At 37.1% G+C, this 27,824-nt stretch overlaps 1 protein-coding gene across 1 annotated transcript in view; it reads left to right on the plus strand.

The window, feature by feature from the left end:
• Positions 1-27,824, plus strand: part of LOC149798405 (uncharacterized) — a 106,092-nt gene that overhangs the window by 18,028 nt on the left and 60,240 nt on the right. The window contains exon 2 of the mRNA XM_089963605.1: positions 22,663-22,905. Coding sequence (XP_089819731.1) covers positions 22,663-22,905 — 243 coding nt within the window. The remainder of the gene's footprint in view (positions 1-22,662; positions 22,906-27,824) is intronic.

A 27,824-nucleotide genomic window follows, 5' to 3' on the forward strand; every position in this document is an offset into this window, starting at 1 on the left:
AATGGCATGAACTTCTTTTTAGAAGGGTACTTTCAGTAATGTGGCAAGGGACATATGCAGATTGTACATTGCTAAAAAGAATGTTTGAATTCAGATGAGATAAAAGCTGAGATGAAACAACCTTTTCTATGATTTTTGATATGAATGGGAGATTAGAAGCTGGGCGGTAGTTCTTTAAATCGTTATAGTCTAGTGTTGGTTTCTTCAGCATAGCCTTTACAATGCCAGTTTTAAAAAATGATGGGAATCACTGATGAACCCCGTTTGTTTGTTCCTTGACACACAAAAATGTTTCAAAAATCAGGCCAGCGCTGCTTAATAGGAAGGGATTACGTCAAGGCAGTTGTATGAAAACATAGAAATTAGACGTGTTGTTTTGAGAACAGTTTTTGCGTTAATGAAAACTCCTAGTAATTTTTGTTGTTTCTTATGAGGAGATAAAGCATAGACCTCTGTATACAATGGTATCATATATAGAACTAAAATGCAGTGAAATGATATAAATATCCACACAAACACTTAATGGTGAAATTCAGCATGTGAGGCACATATTTGACTACATTATGTACAATTAAAATTATGACATTAGCTATTTGATACACTAAAATTCCATCACACATACACACACTCCTCATTTGTACGCATAGATACATGTATGCGTGCAGTATGCAGATAGCGTGGTAGTTAGTAGGAAGGTTATATATGTCTATTGTTAAATGGAAAAGGCAATATTGCATATATGTATGCCTATCTGCATGAATTCTGAGACCACCAAATATATATATATGTTCACTACACACACACACACACACACACATACACATACATATATATATGTGTGTGTTCACATCAAATATTAAATCAAGTTATTGATAATAAAACCAATCTAAGTCAGTATCGACGTAAGCAAGAATTATATATGATATATCCTAGTGTAGTCGAGGTTAGAAGCTACCGTATATAATCAATTTATTATTTTATATTTTGTGACCAGATCTAAACTGCAATATAATCATAGTAATGATCTGATTGTGTTAATTGTCCTTAATCATATGTTGTTAAATTTTCAAATCCAAATTCAAATTTCACTGTCGTTTTTCAGAAGTTCAGTGGAGGTGAGGACTAATTTTTCATGCTCGTCAAGTGTGTGTGTGATTTGGATTTCTAGCGTAGCTTTAACACTTTTTCAGACATATCGCTAAGATGTTTACAGTGTGGCGGTTTACAGTGATTGTCTGGCACTGCGCCATCATACCGCATACATGTAGCATCATCTCCCACCATTTATACTATCCTGACACCAGGCCGACCAGTCTTAACATTAACCTCTAAATGCTGCGCGCCTAACGAGGTGATTGATAGTATCATTTTTATGTCTTTCGTATGGGTCGGCCGGGGTTCGAAACAGCTACAACTCACTTCCGAGGCGAACGCTCTAACCTGTTAGGCCATTGCAGCGGTCATCATTCTCGACAAACTGATTACATTGCTTGCTGAGTTTTTAATATCTTTTTTGTTCAATGTGCATTAATTTTAACAGTTATGCGTAATAATTCATATCAACACCATGTAAATCGTATTGCTTACCATTTGAATATATTCACACATTGGGTAGCGGTAACTACGTTTGTCAGACTGACCAGCCTGGGATGATCACAAAAGAGACTGACGTAATGTCATTATAGACCAATGCACTAATATCCATTTGTTTTATTTATATTGAAACATTTTATGTACAAAGTTCAGATTTTTAAATGGATCAAGCACACAGCACGTTGTATCATTAGCTTCAATAACAAATTTGGTGTGAAAGATTGGTGTATCCAGGAAAGCTTCATTTTCAAAATCGAATTATGTGTGTAAATTTCACTAATTCTGTTCGTTTGCATTCTTGTGTAAACACATATTATTCTCTACTTCTCATGTTTTAATGTCAACATTTAATTAAAAACCCATGTTACGTTCTTGATTGAGTAAAATTCGTCTTTTTGATTCTTCCATTAGGATGTTTATACCTATTCCCTACCTCAAACCAACCCCACCTTGTACACAGGCAAGTTCACAGAGGAAATCATAGACATATAATTACTAAATGCTTGAAATGAAAGATATAATTTTTTAGGTTTTGGAGCTTGGCGTGAAACATTATTATTTTAAATTCTACGTGAATCCACAATCTTTGTATCATCAGCTCATTCATCCCTGTAATAAATGCAAACAAGGAGAATTATATTGATAAAGACACTAAGAAATATACACGGTGTATCCCTCTCTCTCTCTCTCTCTCTCTCTCTCTCTCTCTCTCTATATATATATATATATATATATATATATATATATATATATATATATATATATATATATATATATATATATATATATATATATATATATATATATATATATATATATATATTTGTGCCCTCTCACCAACGCTTGTTTGGGTTTGAGTCTCGGGATCCGTCATTGTCGGTACGTGGGAATGCTTGACGGTAGCTTCCCGTGGTTCGGTGTTTTTTCAAAAAATATGTAGACGTTAACTACAGCACCGTAGATGGTAAATTATCCACTTTGCGGGCTGTGTATGACGTTCGCGTAAGTGCTTTTACTAATCCCCGTAGAAACTTTCGAAAACTTAATGAAATCGCAGATGATTTTTTTGGTACCCCGTTGACCGCTGACGTCTAACGCTCTGATGTCAATACGAATATTGAAACGATCAAAAAACAATAGAAGATGTCGTAGGTGGAATTCCTGATATCGTTAACAAAATTAATCTGATTAAAATTCCTCACAAACAGATCATCAGCGTGGCATCCAAGATAACATCAGGATTCTCATCATGGTCACAGCAGAATAATACTATCAAACATATCGCAAAAATCGCTGGTGTGCACAGGTTGTCTGTGTTCAGCGCTAAAAAATTTAGTATATACACTACATGTCCTTGGCGTCATTCAACCGATACGTTTGACGGGGTTGTGTCTATTGTATTAAATAGCGGGGACATAGAGACGTTTATACTAGAATCAGCTGAAACGAAATTAACCGCAGCATCTTACTGGTGGTGTATGGAATTTGTTGCTGAAACGCCTCAATTGGTTACTGTGTAAAATATAATGGTCGTTCAAAAATTTAGATATGATCAAGTACGTGAATTGCAAACAGCGCTAAAACCATTGTTGACAAGTATACAACGAAAGTAAAGAAATATCGAAGACGTGTAGTTCTCATTGATGTTGTTGTATAATCGATATCTGCACTCGTTTCGTCCACCGGCGTGGTATATTCAACCCTAACACCAGTGATAGCAGCAGTAGCAGTGACAATATGTGTTTCATCATCGGCAATCATCGCTGGGGTTTTTAGCATTATCACGAAAAAGATATCCATGTGCACGAGCACAAAACTACATGATTACTCTGTACGATTACATACGGCAACAAACGCGTACTCTAAATTATCGTCGATGATATCATCAAGTCTTGACGATACGACGATATCAGATTCTGAATTTGAGATAACGCTTAAGACATACAGTGAAGTAAATGATTTAGAAAACCTCCATTTGGAAAATGGAAATTCAAATATGACAGAACTACTTGAGCAGATAGCCGCAAATACAACCCCGCTGAAAACCACGAAGATATCAGTAAACGCCACTAATCCTGAATTTAGTATTCATTCTCCAACAGCGATTCCAGCAAAAGAAATCGCCCTTGCACAGTTGCGAGTATACTATAGTTGGCCAAATATCAGGTCAAGATTATTCACCGGTCTACATTCGAATAATTCGTTGGTATTTACAAATAAATATAAACCAGATGGAGCACCCGATTGGCAAGTCATTGGAATACCGACCGCGAGTTACCAAATCGAACAGATCAATGATGAATTTCAGCGTAGGATTAAATATGTTACGGGCCGGAAATCCAAGATATACATAACAGTCCATGAACAACGCTCTCAGCCGCAATATAAATAAACTCTCCCGATTACGCAGCTGATATCTATCAGTCAACGATCAGATCAGTGTTAGGATGGCCTGAAGTTGCCTCGAAGGCACCACCGCCAATACCTGAGCCTACATGGGCTGATTTTACGACGGATAAACAATCATACTGTGAAATTAACCCATCATACAAAAATCGTTTACTTGCTATAAAAAATGCAATGTTCGGTAGTGATTTTCTCTTTATGAGTAAGGACTATGTATTTTAGTATATTTTTTGAGCGACTCGCTAGAGGAGGAATTAACTCTACAAGTATTCGCCTGGATGAAATTATTACTTGCTATAAAAAATGCAATGTTCGGTAGTGATTTTCTCTTTATGAGTAAGGACTATGTATTTTAGTATATTTTTTGAGCGACTCGCTAGAGGAGGAATTAACTCTACAAGTATTCGCCTGGATGAAATTATTAAATACTTTAAAATTATTAATCAAGAACATAAAACACAACCAGAAAAACTACAGCAAAGTTTCGCTGAATATCTTTTTTGATATAGCAAGTTCATGCAAGGAAATCATTAAACAAATTGAAATATTAAATCAACTCGTATCTGATTTTGAATATATTAACCAAAGAGTAATTCAGGCAACAATTAATTATACTGACGACATAAATCGCTATAAACAATCATTTTAAATGCATATTCGATAACAGAAGCTGATCTACCAAATTATAAATTTCCCTGGTATAACGTAAACGAACTAAAAAAATCAGTCAATGATATCATTGATGAGTTTGTTCCTAAAGTACTTGAACAATGGAGAAAAACAATGCCGCCGGCAAGTATTCTCAGATACAACTATAATCACGAAGGTGAAGGCCGTCATATTTTGCCGGGAATTTTCAATAGAACCTCAACGATCGCGCTCAAACTTGTATGTGACGTATTTGATGGAAGCTATCAGACAAACACAGAAATATCTAATCAAGCGCAGCAAGGATATATTCTGTATACATTTACACCACAAGTCCCACCCGGATCTTTGATTGTGTAAAGGCCGATCAATCCGGTCTATCTACGATGTCATAATTAGCTATTATCGCGAAAATATTTCAGACTAACTAACTAATCCCGTAACTTGCTTGACTTGCGAAATAAAACGCTAAGTATGATTTTATATGTGAAATCTTCGAAACCTACGATAATCGTTGAATGCTGTCCCCTGATTTTACCAAGGACAAAGGGAAGAGCGCTTGCTTTAAAAATGCCACTGACGCGTGATAGAGATCAGGTACATAAAAAACATTAAAAAATAATCCCGTCCTTGATCCTTGACGTTGTCGACGGGGGGCATATTTTTACTGACAAATCGACTAAAATTAGTGAGAAAGACTAAAATCTGAAACACTTTCACTTTCATTTCCACGAATGACTCTAACTTTCATTTTAATTACCAATGACAGTTTCGGACATACATTTTCTTAATTGTCTTATGCGAGTATTGATTGTCTTTTTGCCTCATATTCACGAGACAGTTCTGATCTAACTTTTTATATTGCGAGAGAGAGAGAGAGGGACAAATTCCCTCGCTACAGTTTATTTACTGTAGCGAACGATTAAAACAGAGCCCCGTGGATTCGTTTTACAAATCTGTATTATGATGGTAGTGTGTACGCACTTTCGTATTTCCGTTCTTGTAATGTTTCAAAATCAGAAATAATTATTTCAGGATTTAGTTCATCAGATATATGTATGACGTCATGTTTAAATGTTTTAATAGCAGAAATAATATCATTGATATTTTCATACTTCATTATACAGCACATATATCTTTAAATTATATTTCTGAACTAAGTAATACAATGCAATTGTGTAAAAGATTACTGACCAAATATTTTACTTACCGCTGTAAACTTCAGTCCAGACTGACTAGAAAGTCGCTGATTCTCCGTCTTTATAGTTATACACACAATGTTTCCCGTGAGTTATTTTGGGAACTCACACGTGATGATTCACTGGAAAGTCCAGAACGACTAGGAAGTCGAAGTTCTTCGTCTTTATAGTTATACACATAAAGTTTTCGGTGAGTTATTTTGGGAACTCACACACAATGATTCAATGGAAAGTCCAGACTGACTAGAAAGTCACTGATTCTCCGTATTTATAGCTATACACACAATATTTCAAGTGAGATATTTTGGGAAGTCACACGCGATGATTCACTGGAAAGTCCAGACTGACTAGGAAGTCGAAATTCGTCGTCTTCATGGTATACACATAATGTTTTCGGTGAGTTGTTTTGGGAAGTCAAACACGATGATTCACTGGAATGTCCAAACTGACTAGAAAGTCGATGATTCTCCGTCTTTATAGTTATAAACACATTATTTCCAGTTAGTTATTTTGGGAACTCACCCACGATGATTCACTGGAAAGTACATGACTGACTAGGAAGTAGAAACTTCTCATCTTTATAGTAATACACATAATGGTTTCGGTGAGCTATTTTGTGAACTCACACACGATGATTCACTGGAAATAGTGTGTGTATAACTATAAAGACGAAGAATCAGCGACTTTCTAGTCAGTCTGGACTGAAGTTTATAGGGATAAGTAAAATAGTTTCTGTCAATTATCACGTAGACATTTAAATTGAATTATCGTAGCGACTACAAAACAAAAATATTTTTTATTTACAAGCATTCTGAAATGTATCTCCGTTGATAAAATCGAAGATAAAATCGAAGGAACAACGATAACTCTATCAACCATATTACCTATCTCCGGCAGAGTTATCTCCGTTGATTTTATCAGGGATGTTGTCCGTATCTAACACTAACGGGAGGTATTCAAATGAAATCCATTGTTCGTACTTGGGTGAAAAAGACAATTTGTTATTTTATCTGCTACATATTGAACTCCCCGTGGTTTGATACCAAATTACTTACCAGCCGCGGTCATTGACTGAAATAGTATTTCTTCGCCGGTCTCAATATTTATGGATTTAACCTATCTCCTTGAACAGGTTTTACATCTACCAGAATTACCACGTACATAATTTTCACTCTGTATAATAACTTGAAGGTGGTGTAAAGAGTTATTGAGTTTTTGCCGTCCATATGATCGATCACAAGACCGTTTTCGATTCTCCGTGAATAGTCTCGTACACAAACCTGTGCAAGTGGTACCTCTTTCCTCCAGCATTGAATCTAAGATAACCGGTATTATCAACAGAATCAACCTGTTTTTTCCGCTGACAGTGTCTGATTACACCACACGAGATGCTTGATAATTCTTGAGGATAGGATGTCTGACAAATTCTTTTTCTTCCATTATATATAATATTATTTGTCAAAATTATAATTTGTCTTTACCAATCTAGATATATGACCGTAAGGGTTTGTTATAACTTTATCAGAGTCGTTGACTTTGTCCTTGACAGAGTCCTTGACGTTGTTATTTTTTTATCATTATATCGTTTTAGTTCTCTATATCTTTTACCACCACGTTGCACACACAACTCGTTTTACCTTAAATTCCAACACCACACCGTAAACACGGTTTTAGGCCAAGACTCTTCCATCGCACGCTTTGTAATTGTTGTCCGCAGAATTCATTTACACAGGATTTGTTACAAGGAGCTGAAGACCCTATCATCAACCACTTGCTCTGATTCCTTATTTGAGTCATTGTATATATATTATTTTTTATTTAAATACTTGTCTAAAATATAATATGGAAGAGTTTGAGAAATTATCCACAATCGAACCGTGGAAAACTTTGTTTCCTGAATCCAGATTCGATCTTTCCATAAGAATCCCTGACTTGCGGAGACGAGCTTTGGTTGATCCGACGAATAATCTGATTAATAATATTCGGAATGCTAAAATATAAGTTCGTGGTGACGGGGCATCTCACGTACTGTCAAGATTCAAAGTTATACCTGACATTAAAGTCAATGATGCTACAATGAACGATGAGCGGCGAAAAAGATTATTGATTATCTCAGCGATCAAAGATATTTTTTCAGAATAAAGTTTATTGTGCTAGCAGAAACAGATTCCGCTGAGTGGATTATCCGTGACAAGTGTGATCCTCTTTCTCGTAATAGAAAAACCGCTGTGTTAAGTAAAAATTCCAAGCCAGGAATGTTGACTGGTATTGACAGACCATATTATGCTCGAGCGTATCATGTGACCGCGGTTATTTATGGAATTTATCAACTAAATGATAACACCAACATTAATGATCTTGCGCCAATGAGATTGTCATCGTTGAATTGTGTTGCCGAACGAGTAATTGAACATTTCACAAATTTGATGCGTGGAATGGGTTAATGGACCTACGACATGAAATAATAAACAAATGGGCTGAATCGGTCAAGGAAACCGGAGCTACAATAAATGATGTCGCTGAGTTAGGTAATGAATTAAAATTTCCAATAAAAATGAAAACGAGAACATAGGCTATTTTATACGAATCAAGGAATAAATCGAAAGGAGCAACAGTTGAAACTATTGATCATAATGTACACGCCTGGACTAGAGCAGAGACAATATTTCCACGAGATCGGACTGTAAGATTTTACCCCCAGAGAACTCTGGGAGGGGAAATATGTTTGATTTTATTCACGAAATAAGTAAAAACGATCCTGTATCAGTATGGCTATTTAAGAGTTCAAATGATGAAAAATATGATATATTTGTACGACCAACAGCGAAGCATATCGTAAAGAATCTCTCCACGAAAAAAAGGGAAAATCTTGCGCAGAAATTTGCAACAGAGAATACTGAAAAATTGCTAAATAATTGTTTTACAGTTCCATCTGTTCCAGCTCACTTTGCAAGATAGAAAAATTCGTAGAAGCCAACACGATTCGAATTTCGTGAAGACGTGCAGCTTAGCTGCTGTGAATACGGACACCGTGGATTGTGGAATACCAGGTATGAGCACAGCGACGTTATCTCCGTTGATATGGTCGCGTGTTATCCGGGAAATCTTCTTGGTTACGGAGCGTGTTCTGGATATTTTATAAGATTTTGGACACCCCACACACGAGATGACTAGAACATCGATAAACGGACCCCGTCCTGATTTTACCCTGACCGGATTGGCTCGTATTATATTATTCGAATTTGCTAGGGGCCTTCATCCGATCTGTTATGTTTGGTTTGGTAGGCATTGTTTCAGAAGAAAAAAATGTTGGTCACCAATATTTTATTAGGATATTTGCTCGATGCAGCGATGTTTATATCGTAGATTGTAGGTAAAGCAATTATATCATACTGTCCTCAGACCGAAGTTTGGTTACAACCACATGATGATGATAAAACTGCAAAGGATCTTGGTAGAAGAATAATCGGTAAATTTACTCAAGGAGGGGCATATGACGATAAACGACATTAAGCACTATCAAGCATGGATGATGTTGAATATGATTTAATAATCGCCGATGCAACGAAGAAAAATATATTTGTAAGTCAAGAAAACACTTACTTGTCTAACGTAACAAGATTAGGTACAATTGTTGGTTATATTGATGGTAAGTCACCTCAATTTACTCATTTAAGATCCTCAATGCTCTTTTATGTTTCTGTTAATGTATTATCGGTTATAAATAGATTCCCTTGTACCGCAGTCAGAGTTGCAACGGATTCATTCTATATCGTAAAAATAAACATAATTACTGACTCAATTTACTGCTCATGATGCATCGGGGGATCAATGGAGTATAAAACAAGAAATGTTATATAATTATTCTGAATCCACAGATGTTGAAATCAAAGATATTTGTTACAAAAATAATCAGATAACAGAATTATCGTCTGTCGCATCTGTTTATGATCCAGTATCCCGACACAGGACGGTCTATCTGAACGGACCAGGTAGTTCAGGTAAGACAACTGGAGTGATCGATGCTATGGTTGTTTTAACACCTACACACATACTCGCAAGATAAATGAGAGAACGAGAAGTGAGATCGTGTACTTTTCATAGCTTGTTTCCATGGAAGGGAGACATGGAGTCCTGACCCAATGGGCGAGAAATATATTCCAAGGATCATCATTTGGGATGAAGTATACACAGTATATAAAGATACATTAAAAATGTTTCTCGATTGGCTGTTATTGAAAATTACAGCTGTGATAATGTGCGCCGATCATGGTCAACCACAACCGTTTGTTAGGCCATCTCCACACGGGTGGCTAAAGCATTTTGTAGATTATTACGCAGAGATAACTGATGATCATATATCTCTTGATGTAGAATTAAGGGAGTTTGAAAAATGAAGCAGACATACAACCGAATAAAATTCAATGTGAAATAATGCGTAAAATGACTTCAGAAGCTTTTATGAACGATTTTCTGCAAACGTGGAAACCAAATGATTTAATAGTGGCAAGTACAAAGTTAGTTCGTGATACACTTCAACAGGGGTTATTTCACTTGCATAAAGAAACGTTTTCAGATCTACGTGTACCATTGTATTATAGACCAGCTGATACACGACGACAGAATATCGACGTTGATATACTAGGACAGACAGAGAAACAGAATCTCGTATGAAATGATATTGTCGCAGTTGATGTCAGTGTTGCTGAGGATGAACTGAGCGCGGATAAGACTCCATGGACACAGCGATACGCAATGACAATTCATTAATCTCAAGGGTCAACCATCTCTGATACACGAGTTTGGATTGCCGATGACCGTCTCCAATGGATAAGCTAAATTTATCTCGCAGTGTCTTGAGTCAGAAGAATATCTCAGCTACTGATAATTATCATATACGCTACAGAAACCATCAATGATGTTATTGACAGCAAAATAGTAAGAAACAAATTAACTGGTTATAGACTATGTGACAAGAAAACAAATGCGACTTTGATCTAGATGTTGAATTTATCATAGCGCTGAAACAACAGCAGATTAATCATTGTGCGAGCCGTAATACAGTAATGTTGTGGCAGTACTCGAGTAATAATCCAAGACAATTTACCGTAGATAGAAAATGTAGTAGTCTTGGTCATACACGTGAAAATGTGATGCTGACCTGTCTTGAATGTTATCGACGTAGAGGTGCTAGTTAAGTGATCGCCGTCGTAGCTGTGTGTTTTCAGGAATCACTTGTAATTGCTTATGTGTAAATCCATGTTGAGGAGCAGCTAAATCTAATCTGTAGATTGCGGGTCTACCCGTGGATCTTGCCACGCTTGAAATTTGATGTTTCGTAATACTCCAGATAGGACCAGTCCCTTTTTTTACCACCTTCAAGTTCACCCGGTTCGTATAAATATCTTGCACTAACATTACCTAATACTGAAAAAGAACGTCGTTGTACGGGTATATGTTTTTTGTGAACTCGCCAATAGGGTTAACGTTAGTTGTTCGAGTAATTTCATTATTTAATGCAGCTATAACGCTTGGTAATCTTGCAACCCATTCGCCACATCTTCTGTCCTGAATTATTTCCTTCGCGTACTGTTTTTCAAATAAGCGCTCAGCAGGTGTTCGATTAAATCGTTCACCAATTGCCTGATCACGATGTATTGCAGTGTGTCCTCGTCGTATTTTAACGCGTTGTTGTTTCATCAGCGATATTACTCCTCCTTCAAATTCTCTGCCAGGATCAACTTGTAGCAGTGTGGCCATCGTAGACCACCACGTAGATAAATTCCTTCAAACGCAGAAGCTACTTCATTTGTGTCTTTGTTGATAGTGGCTCTGCTTTCTTGTATCTACTTGCAACATCAACGACAGTTAACGCATATTTGCCATATTGCCTGTTGTGATAAGCATTTTATCAGCAGCAACACATTCGACACCTGCTGCTTCGGCGAGTTTACTAACCGCTGCTCTACCCCTCCAGTATTCTCCTGGGCTATGATAAGTCGACTCCATTATGATAATAATCGGTTGAATAATTACCTGCTCCTAATGCAAGTTTAGCTTTCATCGCAGATCTTACAAACCAGTTAGCTAATGATTCGTTGAAATATTTATTGTCTTACGTAATTTAACGCATGAATTAATTTTACATCTGCAATATGTCTATCTTGTAGGCTTTTACTTTTATAAGCTACATCATAAGCGTGGCACGCTTTATCAAAAGCATTTGGTGGATATTCACCTGGTTTTGGCTGATCAAGATTGTCAAGCCTGATATCACGTCGGGTGCCAGGATCGCAACAGTTATACCCTGGGAGGTATTTTTCTCCTGGGTATTTTCCCTATGGTGTTCCTGGTAACTTTGTTAACTGCGCGGCAATATCAGATCCTTTTTTATAACTCCAACTGTTGAAATAAACTTAAATGTCTTTGTACCACATCGTTCACACTTACCTGTAATTGCTGATTTGTTATTTTTTGATGTAATAGTTGTAAGTCCACTTGTGGGGGTACGCGCCCTGCATTTTACACAAGATAAATCCAGATTATTTATTATATTTCTACAATATGGATGTAATTGATTTCTCAGCGACACGAAAGAAAGAGCCAGTCAAGCATCATGCAGCGCTGCCAAAATCTGTCCGAATGATCATAATAGGCCCATCCGGGTCTGGTGAGAAGCAATTGTTACTTAATTTGATAATGAGATGGTTGAAATGGGATAAGTTATATTTAGTTGCTTCGTCAGTTGATGTATAGAGATGTTACGATGTACTTAAAGACTTTAAGGGAAACGCAAAGTTGTTGGATGAAAACGGTGCTGATGTTATTGAATGTATTACTGACATCGGTGAAGCGTCAACAGTAGATGATATTGATGGATTTATTAATAATTTCGTTGTATACGACGATGTAATGCTGGATACGAAATCAAATCCTGCTAGAATATTTTTCACGCAGTAGACATAAAAGCAAAGATTTATTTATGTTACTCAGCGATATACACAAATACCAAAAATGGTCAGAGATAACTGCAATATTTTAGCTGTATTTAATAATGTTGATATCCATACGCTGAGAAATATTCATTAGACTTGATGCTGCGGAGATATGGACATAATTAAGTTTAGAAATTTACTAAAATGATTAAAGATTGTTTGATAAGTCCTATCGACAAGTAAATGGTTTGCAATGGAAGTTTCAAGGTCTACATAAAGATCATCCTGTCATGAAAACTCAGAAACAACAATTTGATAACTCACCGACTACTAATGATCTGTTAGTTTGACTTAAGTTTTATTAATAGTCATCTTAAACTAACACGGGATCTCGGGACGTTTTTCCTGTTTGACAACACCTGGTTGTCATTTGCAATCCTGGTTAAAATTGATAGAATGAGTAATAAAAGGGGGATCACTGTATTCAATGATATTTGACTGATTACTACCGCAAGCGAAATTTGCCTAAGGAAAAGAATGTCCAATAAATGTGACAATTAAACGAATACTTTTCTGATCAACATCATTTTGAAGAGATCATTTTATCATAAACTACTTAGTGCACAAGCAGGGTACAGATCAGGGATTTCAATCACAATAAGATAACCATTTCAAGTGGATTCACCACAACCTTATCTACAGATATGTGATTGTCCAGCAATAAACGAATATCCCCAATGGGCAAAGAAACCAAAGCTCCACAAGTCACAGGACCTGACACTAAGACCGATGACAAATGGAAACAGTGGCGAGGAACACTAACAAGGCCGCACTCTACTGCCTGAATAAGAACCGTTTCACTAAAAGAAGACTGTTCATGTCATGTTAAAATACCTGACAATAAAAGACTCTGAGAAGTTTATGTGTTTACTAATATTTCATTATGGATACATTATTCATAATCACCAATAGTTAATATAGAACCTATCGTCAGGAATGGTTCATATTTCTCTATAATAAAATTGACTTGAATTTCTGTCACGTGTTACTTTTAATACACGCCCGTCACTCTGACCCCTTAGAAATAAGAGCACTTGGAATAGCTCGGTCTTTATTCTGCTGCTTATTCTTTAATGTAGCAAACAGAAATGACACACCCTTTCTTCATGCCTAAAGTGCACATAGTAAGAGAATAAGCATTTCCAATCGGTCTTATCAGAAGTGTGATCCATATAAGCTGTGTTACTTGTATGTTCTGGTACGAGACTGAGATGGTTTATTACAAAAATCCTGCTGAGCGGAAAATATTCTGACAAACGAAACTTTGTAAGTCAAGGAATAATCGACAGCTGAACGAGCAGCTTCTTCTAATATTTGTACCCTTTGTAAATCAAGATAGATCTTGACATCACTATGCACACACTTCTTGAATTATTCGACTAATATGAGTTGTCTGTGGTTGTCATAATCATTACAAGTTTTTATAGATGCTCACCACCTATGAAATAGTTCTTCTTTTCTCAGCAACCTCTACGTGTCAAGTTTCTTTTTCACAATTCCATTACCTCATTCGATATGTAAAGATTGTGCAAATATAATGAAACCTTGCTGGTCTACTCTCAAATAAAAGGATAATTTTGAGATGGTGGTAAATGATGTAATCAGTATTGATGGCCCAAACAATTGATCAAATGAGCGAAATGTTAGTAATTACCCTTAGCATCGTCGTGTGTAGAAGAAACGTGAATTGCCAATATTAAGATAATCAATGTTTGTAATTATTATTTATCCATGCAATTATATATCAATATAGTATGTGAAGAGTTAAATCGAGTACCTGAAAACACGTTATCGCGAGTCACGTTTGCTAAGCCGCAGCAATAGAGTCATATACAAGCTATAATCTACCTGTCTTCGGAATATTATAGCGGCCTTGTGTTTGATCTCCAAAGATTTTGCGGGGTTAGTTTTGAACTCTCATGCAAGATAACCATGACCAGTCAGAGACCGGAAACTTGAGTTGGCAAGGTCGATCGGTCGCGTCACTTAGCAAAGGCTTGCCGTTGTCACACCTATATGTTCAAGGTTTCTTCAATGATCAAAAGGAAAGTCCACAGGGTGCACGGGACGTGTTCTTATCCCTCCCCACGTTGACAGACAGCGAGAGAGACATTGTCTGCTATGTTTAATTGAATCGGTCCACAGCGATGTCCAATCAAAAACTGAGATGTAGGGCGTGATTAAAATTATGACACGAATGATACCTTCTTAAATCCTAAAGAGTAATTTAGTATTGTCCTGGAAGGAGTGCGGATCGATATGGTTTACTCCGGGAAAGAAGCCAATTGTAATCTTGCGGCAGAACTTAGACGTTAATTCTAGGGAAAGACAAAGCATTGAAAAGGGCAGTAAGTTAATTGCTCGATTTTGCAGAATACTACGGCATCATAATTGTAATCAGTTGTAGCATGTGCACTAAATAACTAGGATCGTTTAGTATGTAGAATTACCTTTGTAGTGTTTGATTTACTTGCGCATTTGAAAATAGGATTGAGCCTTACGTATAACGTAGATAATTATGTAGATGGTTAGCTTGTTGTCAGAATTAATTTTGTATTCGCGGTTTGGTTAATTCGTCGCAAAACAGTGATTTATTAATGCGTTGTGTTAGAATCTGTATATGCTTGAATTGTGAATTTGGAAAATGGTTGAAGTATTTAAGATTAGTTACTATGGACGAATGAATTTATCAGAGTATGGATATTTAAATATATGCTTACTTTGTATGAGCTGTACGGTAAAGAAATGCTCTGACTATTGTAATATTGTTTAGTATAATGGGGTTAGGAGTATGTACTGATGTGATGTAATTTATTTATGTATGTATCAGAAGTAATTTATACCGTGACGTTTGTTTTACCATACAAGAACGTATGGGCATCTCGATGTGAACGAATGCATGACCGATAAATTTAATAGCCTTTATCTGATGCTGGGCTTTGTGTAGTGTGAGATGAGAAAATAAGGGAAAAGATTGTACCATCCTTTAGTTTTCACAGAAAGCTTTTTAGGGGACAGATAACTTCCGGTTCCATTGGGTCCCAAGTCTTCAGACGTTGGAGACGGTATTGAGATTGTAGCCGAGACAGTCGAGGTCGACTGGAATGCAGTCGTAGGATAGAAAGTGTAGGAAGAGGAGAAGGAATCTAGATAAAATTCGCGGAGGAAGAGGAGAAGGAATTGGGAGAAATGAGATAGAGAAAGGATACAACAGATGAGTAGAAATATAAGGACAAGTGGAAATTAATTTCAAACAGTTAATCAAGTGATGCAATAGGATTATTAAACTGTCAAGCGAAAGGAGCGTAATTTTTGAATTGTTATTAAATTGTTTTTCATTTCATTTGAACCTTTTAACTATATCTCACTGCTTTATATCCTTTCCGATCAGAAACTACAAATGGGAGTGTTCTCGATGGAAAAAGGAGCACCCTTCTACAACTCATTGCTGTGTGGGTTAAGTTATAGGTGGAGTCGCATAGTGTCTCCTATGGAAATTCACACTGGCATAGACAACGTGAAGGCAGCGTCCAGGAGTTGCTGATGCTCATCTTAGACGAAAGACAATCGCCTATTAATATGCAGGCGTGCACAGTCACTAGTGAGATGTAAGCAAATTAAAATGTTTGATTGCACACAATGAGGATATTTGGTTCGGGCGTTTTTAGTAACCACTTTACAAGTGCCATCAGTGCCGTCTTAAGGCTGAATATGTCACATTGGTCGACGAGATTACAGCGATAAATGCCTCTGGTTATCTTTTAGTAGGATTCAATTCAAAACGTTCAGAAAGTTGGTTGTTTAGTCCTCAGCAACACGGGTACTATCACCATCTGGGGGGCTGGATATTACTTTATTAACCAGCATTGTAATCGTGAATGTGGTAAATGGACTCTGACGGGCAATACATCACAGCGGTACGCAGTATATTGTATTGAAGAACGTCTCATACTAAAGCTCTACAATTGGATTTGCGTCTATGGAGACACCATTTGGTGCTAGGCCCCCAATGGAAACGCATAAGTGCCATGAATCTTATTGCTCAGGCCATTCAGCAATTACAATCTACAATGTTCATTGCTTAAAAGCAAATAACAAAGCCATGGATGAAGGAACAAAGATCGACTATGGACACAAATCATTGGTGTTCTCTGAGAGTGGTACGGTTGACGGAGAAGACAGAGTATTGCTGAATGTCTTATAACAAGCGAATTATACGGATAAGAAATATAAATCACTTGTGCGAGCGTATTTGTACTGATCGAAGTGTGCATGTATCGGGTGGGTTTTGGGTGGAACAAAGAATTAAATCAGCTGGACATAGATCAGTGCCAATTCAGAAAGTACTAAATCAAACTGTTAGCAGCTATGGTTAATAGCGATTTCGTTGACGGAACAACAGTAAAAGTACTGGCCTAGGGTAAGTTTATTACAATAATAACAAGGTGGCGTTTATCGTACCCTTCTCTACAACAACATTTAAGTTTTGGTATAATGGTCACTCAAGCACTCATTTTACCAGCAGAACAATCATAGTTGTAGTTCAAAAAGAGGCATTTTAATGCATCAAAGTATTCGGAGAACGTGTTAAAGACTGTTATTTCCAGATCTAATCATGTTAAAGAAGCTAACGTTTTAATTTATATCACCAACGTTTTCCGAGTAAGCCACAGCGACAGGTCAGAAAAGCGTGTCCTAAGGGAACAGGGAGTAATTATGAAAGCTAAGAATTACGTCAACATCCTCTTATTTGCAGAAGCAAAGATCAACATATTCGCATATAATGAATCTAAGGAACTATGCAAAAACACAAAAACCGTATAATATAGTTCAAGGGTAACATGATGTAGTAGACAAAATAAACAACCACATAACATGAAATACCGGCTGAATCGTGCAAAGCATACACAAGGGATGCAGTCATTGAAGTGGCAAAAAAATAATTGATTGCCCATGGAAGAGAACAAGCGCGCTAGGAGCTGATGAAATCTCTCGCTGGAAATGCATCCCATATTGTATGTGTTCCTAATGTTTGTAGTATGAACCTGATGAGAACAATACAAATATGACGATTAAAACAACTGATTCGCTACTATTTCCGAAATATTTAAGTTTCTAGATTTTATGTCTATGTACATTGTGTAGATAATAGAGTAGGAATAAATTGTTAATCCAAGTCTTTCCATGTGTTTATGGTTGCTCTACATGATAATATTTCACCTGTCCTGTTTATGTAACACTTTTAAAAAGAACAAAAGGGTTAAATAAATAACATGTATTACAAATCAAAAGGCAAACAAATATTATATATACGTACATAGTGCAGTATTTATTCAGTGTCTACTCGGCGCTTCTTGGCTTGTCTCTTTTATTCATTAAATGGAACATCTCTTGGCATTTTCAGCAGTAGTCTGTAAGCACTGATGGGCTCAATTTGCCCTGAAAGCGTTTCACCATTGTTGCAATGTCCTGGTGAATTCGCTTGCTGTGCTCATCACTCACAGCTCTGCACTTCGGTAGATAAAATCTTGATGAGAGTGCAAAATTTTTTCCATAGTGACACGTTGCAACCAAGGCTTTAGAATGTCTTGACGAGGTTTTCCACTAACTCTCTGTAGTTGTCTGCCTAGTTGTTTCCGAGAAAATGTATTGCCTCTAACTAGAAGGCTTTCCATGCCGTCTTGTCGTTAACACGCAATTCACGGTTAAATGCTTCATCTCGAAGAAATTCACAAATATGAGGACGAACGAAAACACTTTCCTTTATCTTAGTGTCACTTAACCTTGGGCATTTTCCAGGGTGGTACTTGAAAGCTGTTTGTGCTTTGTAAATGTCCTTGAGAACGTTTTTCATCAGACCCAGCTTGATGTGTAAGTGTGGTAACAAAATCTTTCTTGATTGAACAAGTTGTTGATACTAAACACTTTTCCTCCCATGCTCCAATAACAGTCGTAGTAGCCAATCGCTCTTGATGTTGTGGGAATCTTTCGCACGACTATCCCATTCGCTGAGAAAACATCAGTACTTTCTGTATCCAGTCTGCAGACCAAGCAAGAGAGTATGAACCTTCAAATTGCTACATATACCACTGATGTTGGTCATAGTGTATGCACCTCAAAAGTTTCTTCATGTTTGCATAAGTTTCCTTCATATGGACTGCATGACCAACTGGAATTGATATTATGCAGCAAAACATATTTAAGACTCGTCATCGATGAATATGTGAACAGTCTCCACTAATTTGGATCATGAACGATGTTGATGGCTGCCACCACACAATCGATGTTGTTGCAGGCTACATGATCGACTTCCTTGAAGAGAAACCATAACATCACCTGCCAGGACATTCCACTGCTATAGTCTGGAGCCCAACAGCTCTGATGCACTCTTGGATAGTCCCAAAGCCCTGAAAAGGACATTTAGTTCACTGTATTATGAGATGTGATTCAGAAAAGGAGGATGGGAGAAAACCTGGATCATGCAACATTGATGGTTCAGGACTAGAAGTTTCATCCTCTTCCTTTTCCTCGTCTCGGGTACTGGGTTTATAGCTAATAGAATGTTTCGATAATATACAGTCCACGTTTTATTCTTTGACACACCTTTCCAAACTGTTGGCTATTTCCAAATCATTGGCACTACAAAAGGTATAGAGTTCCTTTTCCTAGTCAATCACTGGCGAAGATTTGTTGACAAGTGTTGCAGCCTATGTGTGGGGCCCACCTCTTGTCCTGATCTCCAATTCTGCAGCCAACCTAAATGTGATAGGCATCCTTAACCATAGTAGTTATACTGCACGTTTGTCATGCAAACTTCACTTCGCCACAAGCATACCGGACATTATCTGCATTGTTCACACAAGAACGAGGCATATCTACTAACTCTGGCCAAATGAAAATGCATCCCTTTGCAAAATCAAACACTGACAAATACGAGAGCACGACACATTATGTTTTATGGATTTGATATAGGGCAATTTGTCCAACAATGTAATGTAAGTTTAGTTATAAATGCATCATCCATGACTTCTAGAAATAACATGACACAATTCATATCATGTATGACGCAATAGCAGCTTCAGATTCATCATTCATTGTTTTGCCTACAAAGCAGCTACTGCCCAAACCCAGTCATAGATTTTTCATAGATCCAGTCGTAGATGTATTGGAGTCATTTCCGGTTTAAATTGAGATTACTTCCGTTTATAATTCACTGATCATCCACCATTCCCCAAAAAATGGTCATATTTACTGACCCAGTATCATATCTCTAAAACTAGAGCCAATCAACAATTGTAAGCATCATTTCCGTTCTCAGTAACCCAGAATTAGTAACGTTTGACTACATTTTTTTCGGAAGCAGTTTGACTGTACAACAGTTTAATCAAAGCGTAGCTTCCACAATCGGTGCTTGCAGTCAATACGACATGTTCATACCATGTGCGACAGAATAATATAGTTAGCATTCTTTTGTCATGGGTAGCACTATTTGTTATCCGTACGCCTTTTTACATTCTAGTCTCCGACTGCTTTTTATATGTATTTGATAATATTCCTTTGCTTAAAGATTTGGACTTTACCACTTTGGCATTAATGACTAAAGCAACATCTGCGGCAAAGTTATACACATTTACTAAATATTGCATTTAATTGTTCAATATTTCATTACTTCTGCTATTTAGAGGTAATTGGTATATTAAAAAATGAGTAACCGACGGAATTGTAGTCATGTTTGTGACAATAATTTATGTTTGTCTGACAAAAATGACTTCATATCAGGAATAAGTGCAATAAGGTACGTAATATACATTATTAGTTGTGCCCTGTAACATAAAAACCAGGAGTTCCTATCGGAAAGCACAAGTAAAACCTAGCAGCGACAGCGTTTTATTCTCTCATTCATCCAATACCAATGTCAGGATAATCATTCCCACTGACCTGTTTTGTGGCGTAAATTAGAATCCCAACCACCAGCATGGCTTCCACACCCAAAGGCACAAAGTCATCAACAAGAAAATATCCAGTGCACATTTTAATCACAAAGTTTCTTTCCTATAAATTAAATAGGGAAAGTAGCCGAAACGAAATATAAATGAAGATTTCACGCTGCACGTTTATTCAACACTTATATGTAGATTACTTACTATTAAAGCTCATGATGACCTTGAGTTACTCAAAATGAATGGTTGATACTTACGATGAGTATAATCAAAACTATGCAGGTTGATGAGGTACGATCTTGCAATTTTAAATCAATAGCAATCCAAGGTATATTCATTTATAAAAATGAATATTCGCGTGAACGTAATCATACAAAACTACGGTTACGTAATTTATACAAAATGAATATGCGCGTGTTGAACGCAGCGCCGTACTAAATCGAAGACCAAGTGGTAGGTGTAGCTTTCCCGACAGGTGCCAAGCATACATCAAAATGTTCTTTTTGAAACATATCTTCCTGAAATTTATATTTAGAGGGCAATTTGATTAAAATCAAATCTCCACAGTCCTATTTGTAGATCTAACCGACATCAATAAATGGTCATATTCTGCTGGTCATGTGGTTTATCAATTAAATCACAACTAGTGACGCACGTTAAACATAATTATTAACGATAAATCTCCCCAACACGAACTTTCAATCGATTTAGATAAGATACTAAATATAAGTGGACTGGAGACTCCAGTGGTCACCAAAACATGAAGTGTTATCGGTATCTGTCGCAACTTCGTGTAGGACTGTCAGACTGATTTTGAGTGTACAAACAAGTTGGCCGTTTGTACCAAATGTCAAGGACGCCACCTCAACGGACAGGGGAGCAATATTCAATTTTGTTATTTAAAGTGGAGCGTCTTGGTCCATGTTAAACTTTGACTGTAATTTGAAGGAAGACAACCTGACTATTCGCACGCTTTTGTCGTATTTGTAAGATATAAATGTTGTTTTACTGATATTTGAGTACAATGTCTAGCCTTATTTAAGAATTTATAATGTTCTGAAAGGAAACATGTGACCAACATCCTGGTCATGCTATTGTATCTTAGGTTTATTTATAAGGTGGTGGTGAATAAAATTATTATTTCCTATCTTATGACAAGTTTGGAGAGTCATTATAAGTTATGTTAAGATGTAATTTGACAGTAATTATTTTCTTTTAATTTGGTCATTTGAATTGCAAAGTCCCCATTGGTATTATTGGACAAAATTACTAGTAGGGATTAGTGTGATTTCATTCAGAGACATTCTTGATTATATAATTGTGATCAATCACAAAAGTCAGTACAACAACCTATTCAAGACTATTGCCACGTTAGCATATTCAATATTGAAATTCATTTTATCATGTTGAACCTGTGATAATACATTTAAGTTTATTCGGGGGTTTAACTTACAATACTATAAGTTCCTCAGAAATTGTCATTTTGTAACTTTTTAACATAGAAATTTAAATGTATTTGTTGATTTTACTAATTGTGAAAGTTTCTTTCATTTATGCTACTTAATTTAAGACCATACTGTCGTAACATTGCACAATAATAAATGTTTAGTTTGTAACATTTTTAAACCTGGGTTCTCAGAATACCTACATATTGGTCAAAGGATGCAGCTGCAAAACATATGAGACAGAACAGTGAATATTGTTATCACCAAGCTGGGCAAAACCATTTTAGAATTATAGTGCAGAAAATGTAGACATTGCAGTGAATATTGGTGCGCATGGATTGATAGATGGACGGACAGGATTTCAGATAAAGCAAACATTACTCAAAATCATTTTAAAAATAAATAAATAAAGGAAATACTTTTTTCTTCTTCTAAGGCACGGTGAATTTTGCTCTACATAAGTCAGCTGTCCAGTCAACAACATTGAATTATAGCAATTTCCTCTGGAGTGCTGATAAGGCTGTGGATGGGAAAATAGATGACGGCGATCCCGTAAAGACAATGTCATGTAGCGCAAGTGAACAAGTAGACAAGGCTAACCATACCTGGGAAGTTGAAATTGGCTTGAACATTATTGTAAAGACCATCACGGTTTACGGAAGAACAGATTACAGTCAAGGTATAGTTGCATCTCAAACTTGATCGTTTAAATATAAATGTGTTAACCTCATCAAGAGAGGCTTATGAGCTTTTAATGGTCTTTTCTTAACATGTTAACAATCTTATAAGCCAGTTTGTACATGGGTCTTATTATTATTATTATTATTATTATTATTATTATTATTATTATTATTATTATTATTATTATTGCACATAAAGTGAAAAAAAAAGAGAAAAGAAATTACATCCATAAATAGTGTTTCAGGGATCTGCGTACAGGTCATAAACTGGCGTTTGACTAAAATATTGCCACATCGGGAAGCTGCTGATACTCAAGGAGCTAGAAAGTCAGAATAAATGGAACAGTTGCTCTAGAACAAGTAACAATATTTATTGAATGTCCATTGAGTTGTGGTGATCGGCAGTTTGACATTTATTTTATTGCGAATGTGACTTTAGATTATTCACTCGTTTTCTGCAGTCAACGTTTTCGTAAATATATTACTTGATACAGATTTCGCTCGACATCCTAACTTTTGTTGGATAGTAAAGGTAACTCATGTAGCCGAACCATAGGTACGTCTTGAAATATGCTTTTCCAACGTTCGGAATAATCTGTTTCCAATGAGTAACATTTAAAGCGGGGCACCTTGGTGTTCTAATTGTTTTACTCTCCATGGGTGCGGCGTACATCAACTAACACATGGCGTTCGTCGTGAGATTTTGTGTACCGGACACTCTTCCAGGGATTGTTAAGAGTGAGACACGTGTACTTCAGGACACACTGTACTAATTATACGGAAGAATTGTGAACCAGTCTAGAAATGGGTGAAGAAATAATACAGTATTTACAGGTTTGGTTGTCCATAATTGAATAATAATGAAAATTAAAATTTTAGGGAAAATATCTTTTCATTGCAAGCGTGTTGTTAAATTTTCCTCCGGTGATGTTTAGGATAGCCAACCTGCTCTGCAAAATATCAGAAACAACATTATTATTTTTCGGATAAATCATTTTTCACGGATTCAAAATCTCATTTGGTAAATGATCCAGTTGCAAGTCACAAACTTATGTATCTAAATGAGGCATCGTATTCTGGTAAAACAGAGCTCAAGATCAACTTGTTTACAATTTTGGTTGATGACTCAAACCTCGTCGAGTAAACCCTACGTGGAAACTTGCGTTCGACATGAGGCAACGTCAAGTTACCTCACAAACTTGTCATAGTGTTCTTTCCATGTGGTAAAGAGAATCCAGATTGGATCCTATACGTATGGATAACAAGTATATACATCGCATTGTAATATGGGACGAAATATGTACAGTACACGTTTACACCATAAAAATGATTTTACCATCGTTGAGTACCAATCCTTGTTGCGTAATCATTTGTGGAAGTCAATGTCATTCTCCCCCTATTTGTTGCAAATGTTCCCATCACAGGCTGGGGTCCAAAGCGAATCATTATGATAAAGATCCAGACGATCACTGTACCACGGATAATAAACTGCGTGAGTTAAAGTTACAAATGCGACTAAAATTTGACCTGAAAAGATATCACAAAATGTGTGAGTCGATCGTGAAAAATTCATATGATGACTTTCTTGCCACCTGGTTCCCCAGCGATATCAGCGTTCGTCACAGGTAAACAATTACGTGACACTCTTCAGTGTGAATTGGTAAGGCTTCAAAAAGACAAATACCCAAACGAATATGCCCCATTCGTATACAGACTGTGAATACTCTGAGAAAACATATCAACGTACCAATACCAGGATTGGAAACAACCCTCAAGCTGGAACTTAATTGAACAATCGATATGCCATTGTGTTAGTTTGAGCATGCGACGAGCGTTGAATCGACTCCATGGTGTCCTGGATACGCAACCTCCGTTCATTCATTAAGTCGTCTAACAATATAGAGCTCACGGCTTTTCTAATTCATTGATGATCGCGGGGAATGGTCAAATCTTGCATAAATTGCTGTGTCACGGTTAAAGTATCTATCGCACACGTTGAACTTGATAGCATTTTCAACAGCGCGTTGTTCAGCATCAAAATTATTTTTTCTCAACTGCATCATGATAGAAAACAAAATGGATCTTACCGAAGGTATGACACCCAGCGAAGTTTTCTTGACTTTAGTGATCTCACCTGGATTACACAATGGGCTTGGCACAACAACAAAATAATTATTGTCTCGTGTTAATAATCAACGTGGTTATCTACGTGGTAACGTCATCCTCATATGCCTTGGGTGTAACTGGCGACACGGCGATATGAGCCTTGTGTGCTGACACTCTGAGATAGCGCTTTGTTGATGCCTGACCTGCCGTGGTCATACTGTGTATCCGCCGGCATCACTAACAATTCTTATCTCACACATCCACTTAATCATTGCTGCAACGGGTCACGTTTGAAATTTTCTGTGTTGTTAAACTCCAAATAGCATCAGTAATTATTCTTGTTCCACCTTCTATGTCTCAAGATGCGTATCGATATCACACTACAGAACCGCTCTGGTGGCGTAGTGGTTCGAGCGTCTGCCTAAGATGCGGAAGGTCGTGCGTTCGATCCCAGGCCGAATCATACCAAAGACTTACAAAAATGGTACTAACAGCTGCCTCGCTTGGTGCTCAGCATTAAGAGGTTAGTGTTATCACTGGTTGTCCTCGTGTCGGGATAATCTGACTGGGTGGGGCATCATGGTACATGTCTGCAGCTTGATTCCCCAGTGCTAGACATCGCTTTAAACTGCCACATTGCAGATATAGTATCGATATGACTGAAAAATTTGTTAAAGCTAAGTTAGAAATCAAAATCAAACACACACACACACATACACATATCACAATAGAGCGAGGCTAGAGCCTGCCGATATTAGTTCAATATAGGCTACTGCGACTGCACTGGTCTTTTGTTTGCCACGGCGGGTTTCGTCGCTGTCGTGAACGTAATTTAATTGTTCCATGCGGCTACGATCACAGGAAGTCTTTCTGCCATCCTATAATCTTACCGCAATTGTACGGATAAATTGTTCGAAAATGACTTGATCGTTTTAAACACCATCATGTCCCTTGCGATAATTTAATCATGTTACGTTTCATAAACGCGTTTACGTCTCTGAGAAACTTTCAGCCTTGATCAATCTGCGTCAGACTTGGTCAACTTAATGGTCCACGCGCCAATATGCGGTTGAATATGCCTGCGACCTCAGTGGCCGTTTTCAATGTCAACGGTGTAACCTTCTTGTGACAGAACCAAACTATCCGAATGGTGAACTTCGTTGGGTGTTTTGATGTCAAAAAGATTCCCATGGATTTTGTTCTTGATGCCGGTGAAAAATATCTGAACTAAATGCTTCTCGCACCAACCAAATAGCGGTAATATATTTTTCTTAAACTCAAGCGGCATTTGCTAATTTGCTAACACTACGGTGTCTTTCCAATAACCACTGCTCTGTAATAAATCGATACCGTCATATGAGTGTTAACACTCCAATATTTTTTTAAGACCCTAGTTAATTCCTTCCAACAGCTAACATTGACCGTATTGCGGTTGTTATTAACCATTTTGCAAGATGTTGTGCACATATGTGAACTAATGTTATTTCACCGGCCATTTTTTTCACGATAATCTATGCTTGGCTGAATTAAATTACAGTTCCTGAATGCAAGATCGCGTCGGTAACATCCGCGATCTGTCTCAGTGGTTGTGTTGTCACAATCGAGAGGACGTCCATCTAGTAGAATATACAGTCGAGTCCCATTCCCATAGTCATTATACCTCGATAAATGTTTCCCGTCTGCTTATTTCGTTAATGGGGGCTATAGTCGCCTCCCTCAACGACGATGAACTGTAGCCAACCAACTTGTTTGCCGTCGACAAAAAATTATATATTTTCACGATACATCGCGCACACATTATTGTGGTTGGTTTCCGTTTATTTATCGCGATGATTATATGTCCGTCTACTGCGTCCATGTAACGCTTGCATCGCAGACAATAAAAACGTGTGGGCATTTCATATCACTATGGCAGTCAATAATCTAACCACATACAATTCATTGACCAGTTACACTAAATTGTCTGAAGTACACGATGAGTTTGACATAGTTGACAATTTATCATCAAAATAAAATCCCCCCGGTAAAAATCCATTAGGCATACCCCCATCATATGACCATTGGTTTGCGGTACGACTCATTTGTTACTTAACCTCGTTATGAGAATACTACCGTGTGACGGGTTATATCTTCCTGCGCCAACCACAGATGATCAGACATATTATATCGTTCTGCAAGATTACAACGAGGCCACAAAGAACATGGAAGTCAGAGACATTGTTGGATTCTTCAGCAACATGAAAGACGAAAATGCCATAGAAGACAAAGAGATCGCCATGGCAAGAGAAGCAACCGCAGAGATTCTGATGATGCAATAGCTTTTTTCGGGGATATTTAAGAGATCAGAGGTGCTACCGCATTTATTCCTGAGCAAATCAGAAAAGCCATTGTGGAATCAGACAGCACAGAAATCGCAGAGCAATCGCCACGAAAAAGGCAAGGGAAGACATTGGTGATTTCGCTTGCATGTCTGCGCATGAAATATCGCCAGATTATTAATCAGAACTGCCAACGGTAATACAATTTATAAACATTTAAGAAAAGCGCCACGTTAGCCGCGAGTGAGTATCACCACTGATATAAATATTTATTTTAGCTCAAATAAATCCTAAATCAAATGGGAACTGTTTACGATGGGTTTATCAAGAGATTTGCCTTCTCACTAGGGTAAATGAAAATGAGCCCAGACCAGTCAGAGTTTTAAAGCAGGTAGGGGTTAAATTATCTGAATAATTTGTGCTGAAAAATCAAATTAACATCCAGCTGAAACATCGATTAAAACATAGACTATAAAAACTGATTGAAACTCATA

The sequence above is a fragment of the Sinohyriopsis cumingii genome, chromosome 6 (genome assembly GCF_028554795.1).
Source record: "Sinohyriopsis cumingii isolate HCF-2022 chromosome 6, ASM2855479v2, whole genome shotgun sequence".
NCBI classification, from domain to species: domain Eukaryota; kingdom Metazoa; phylum Mollusca; class Bivalvia; order Unionida; family Unionidae; genus Sinohyriopsis; species Sinohyriopsis cumingii.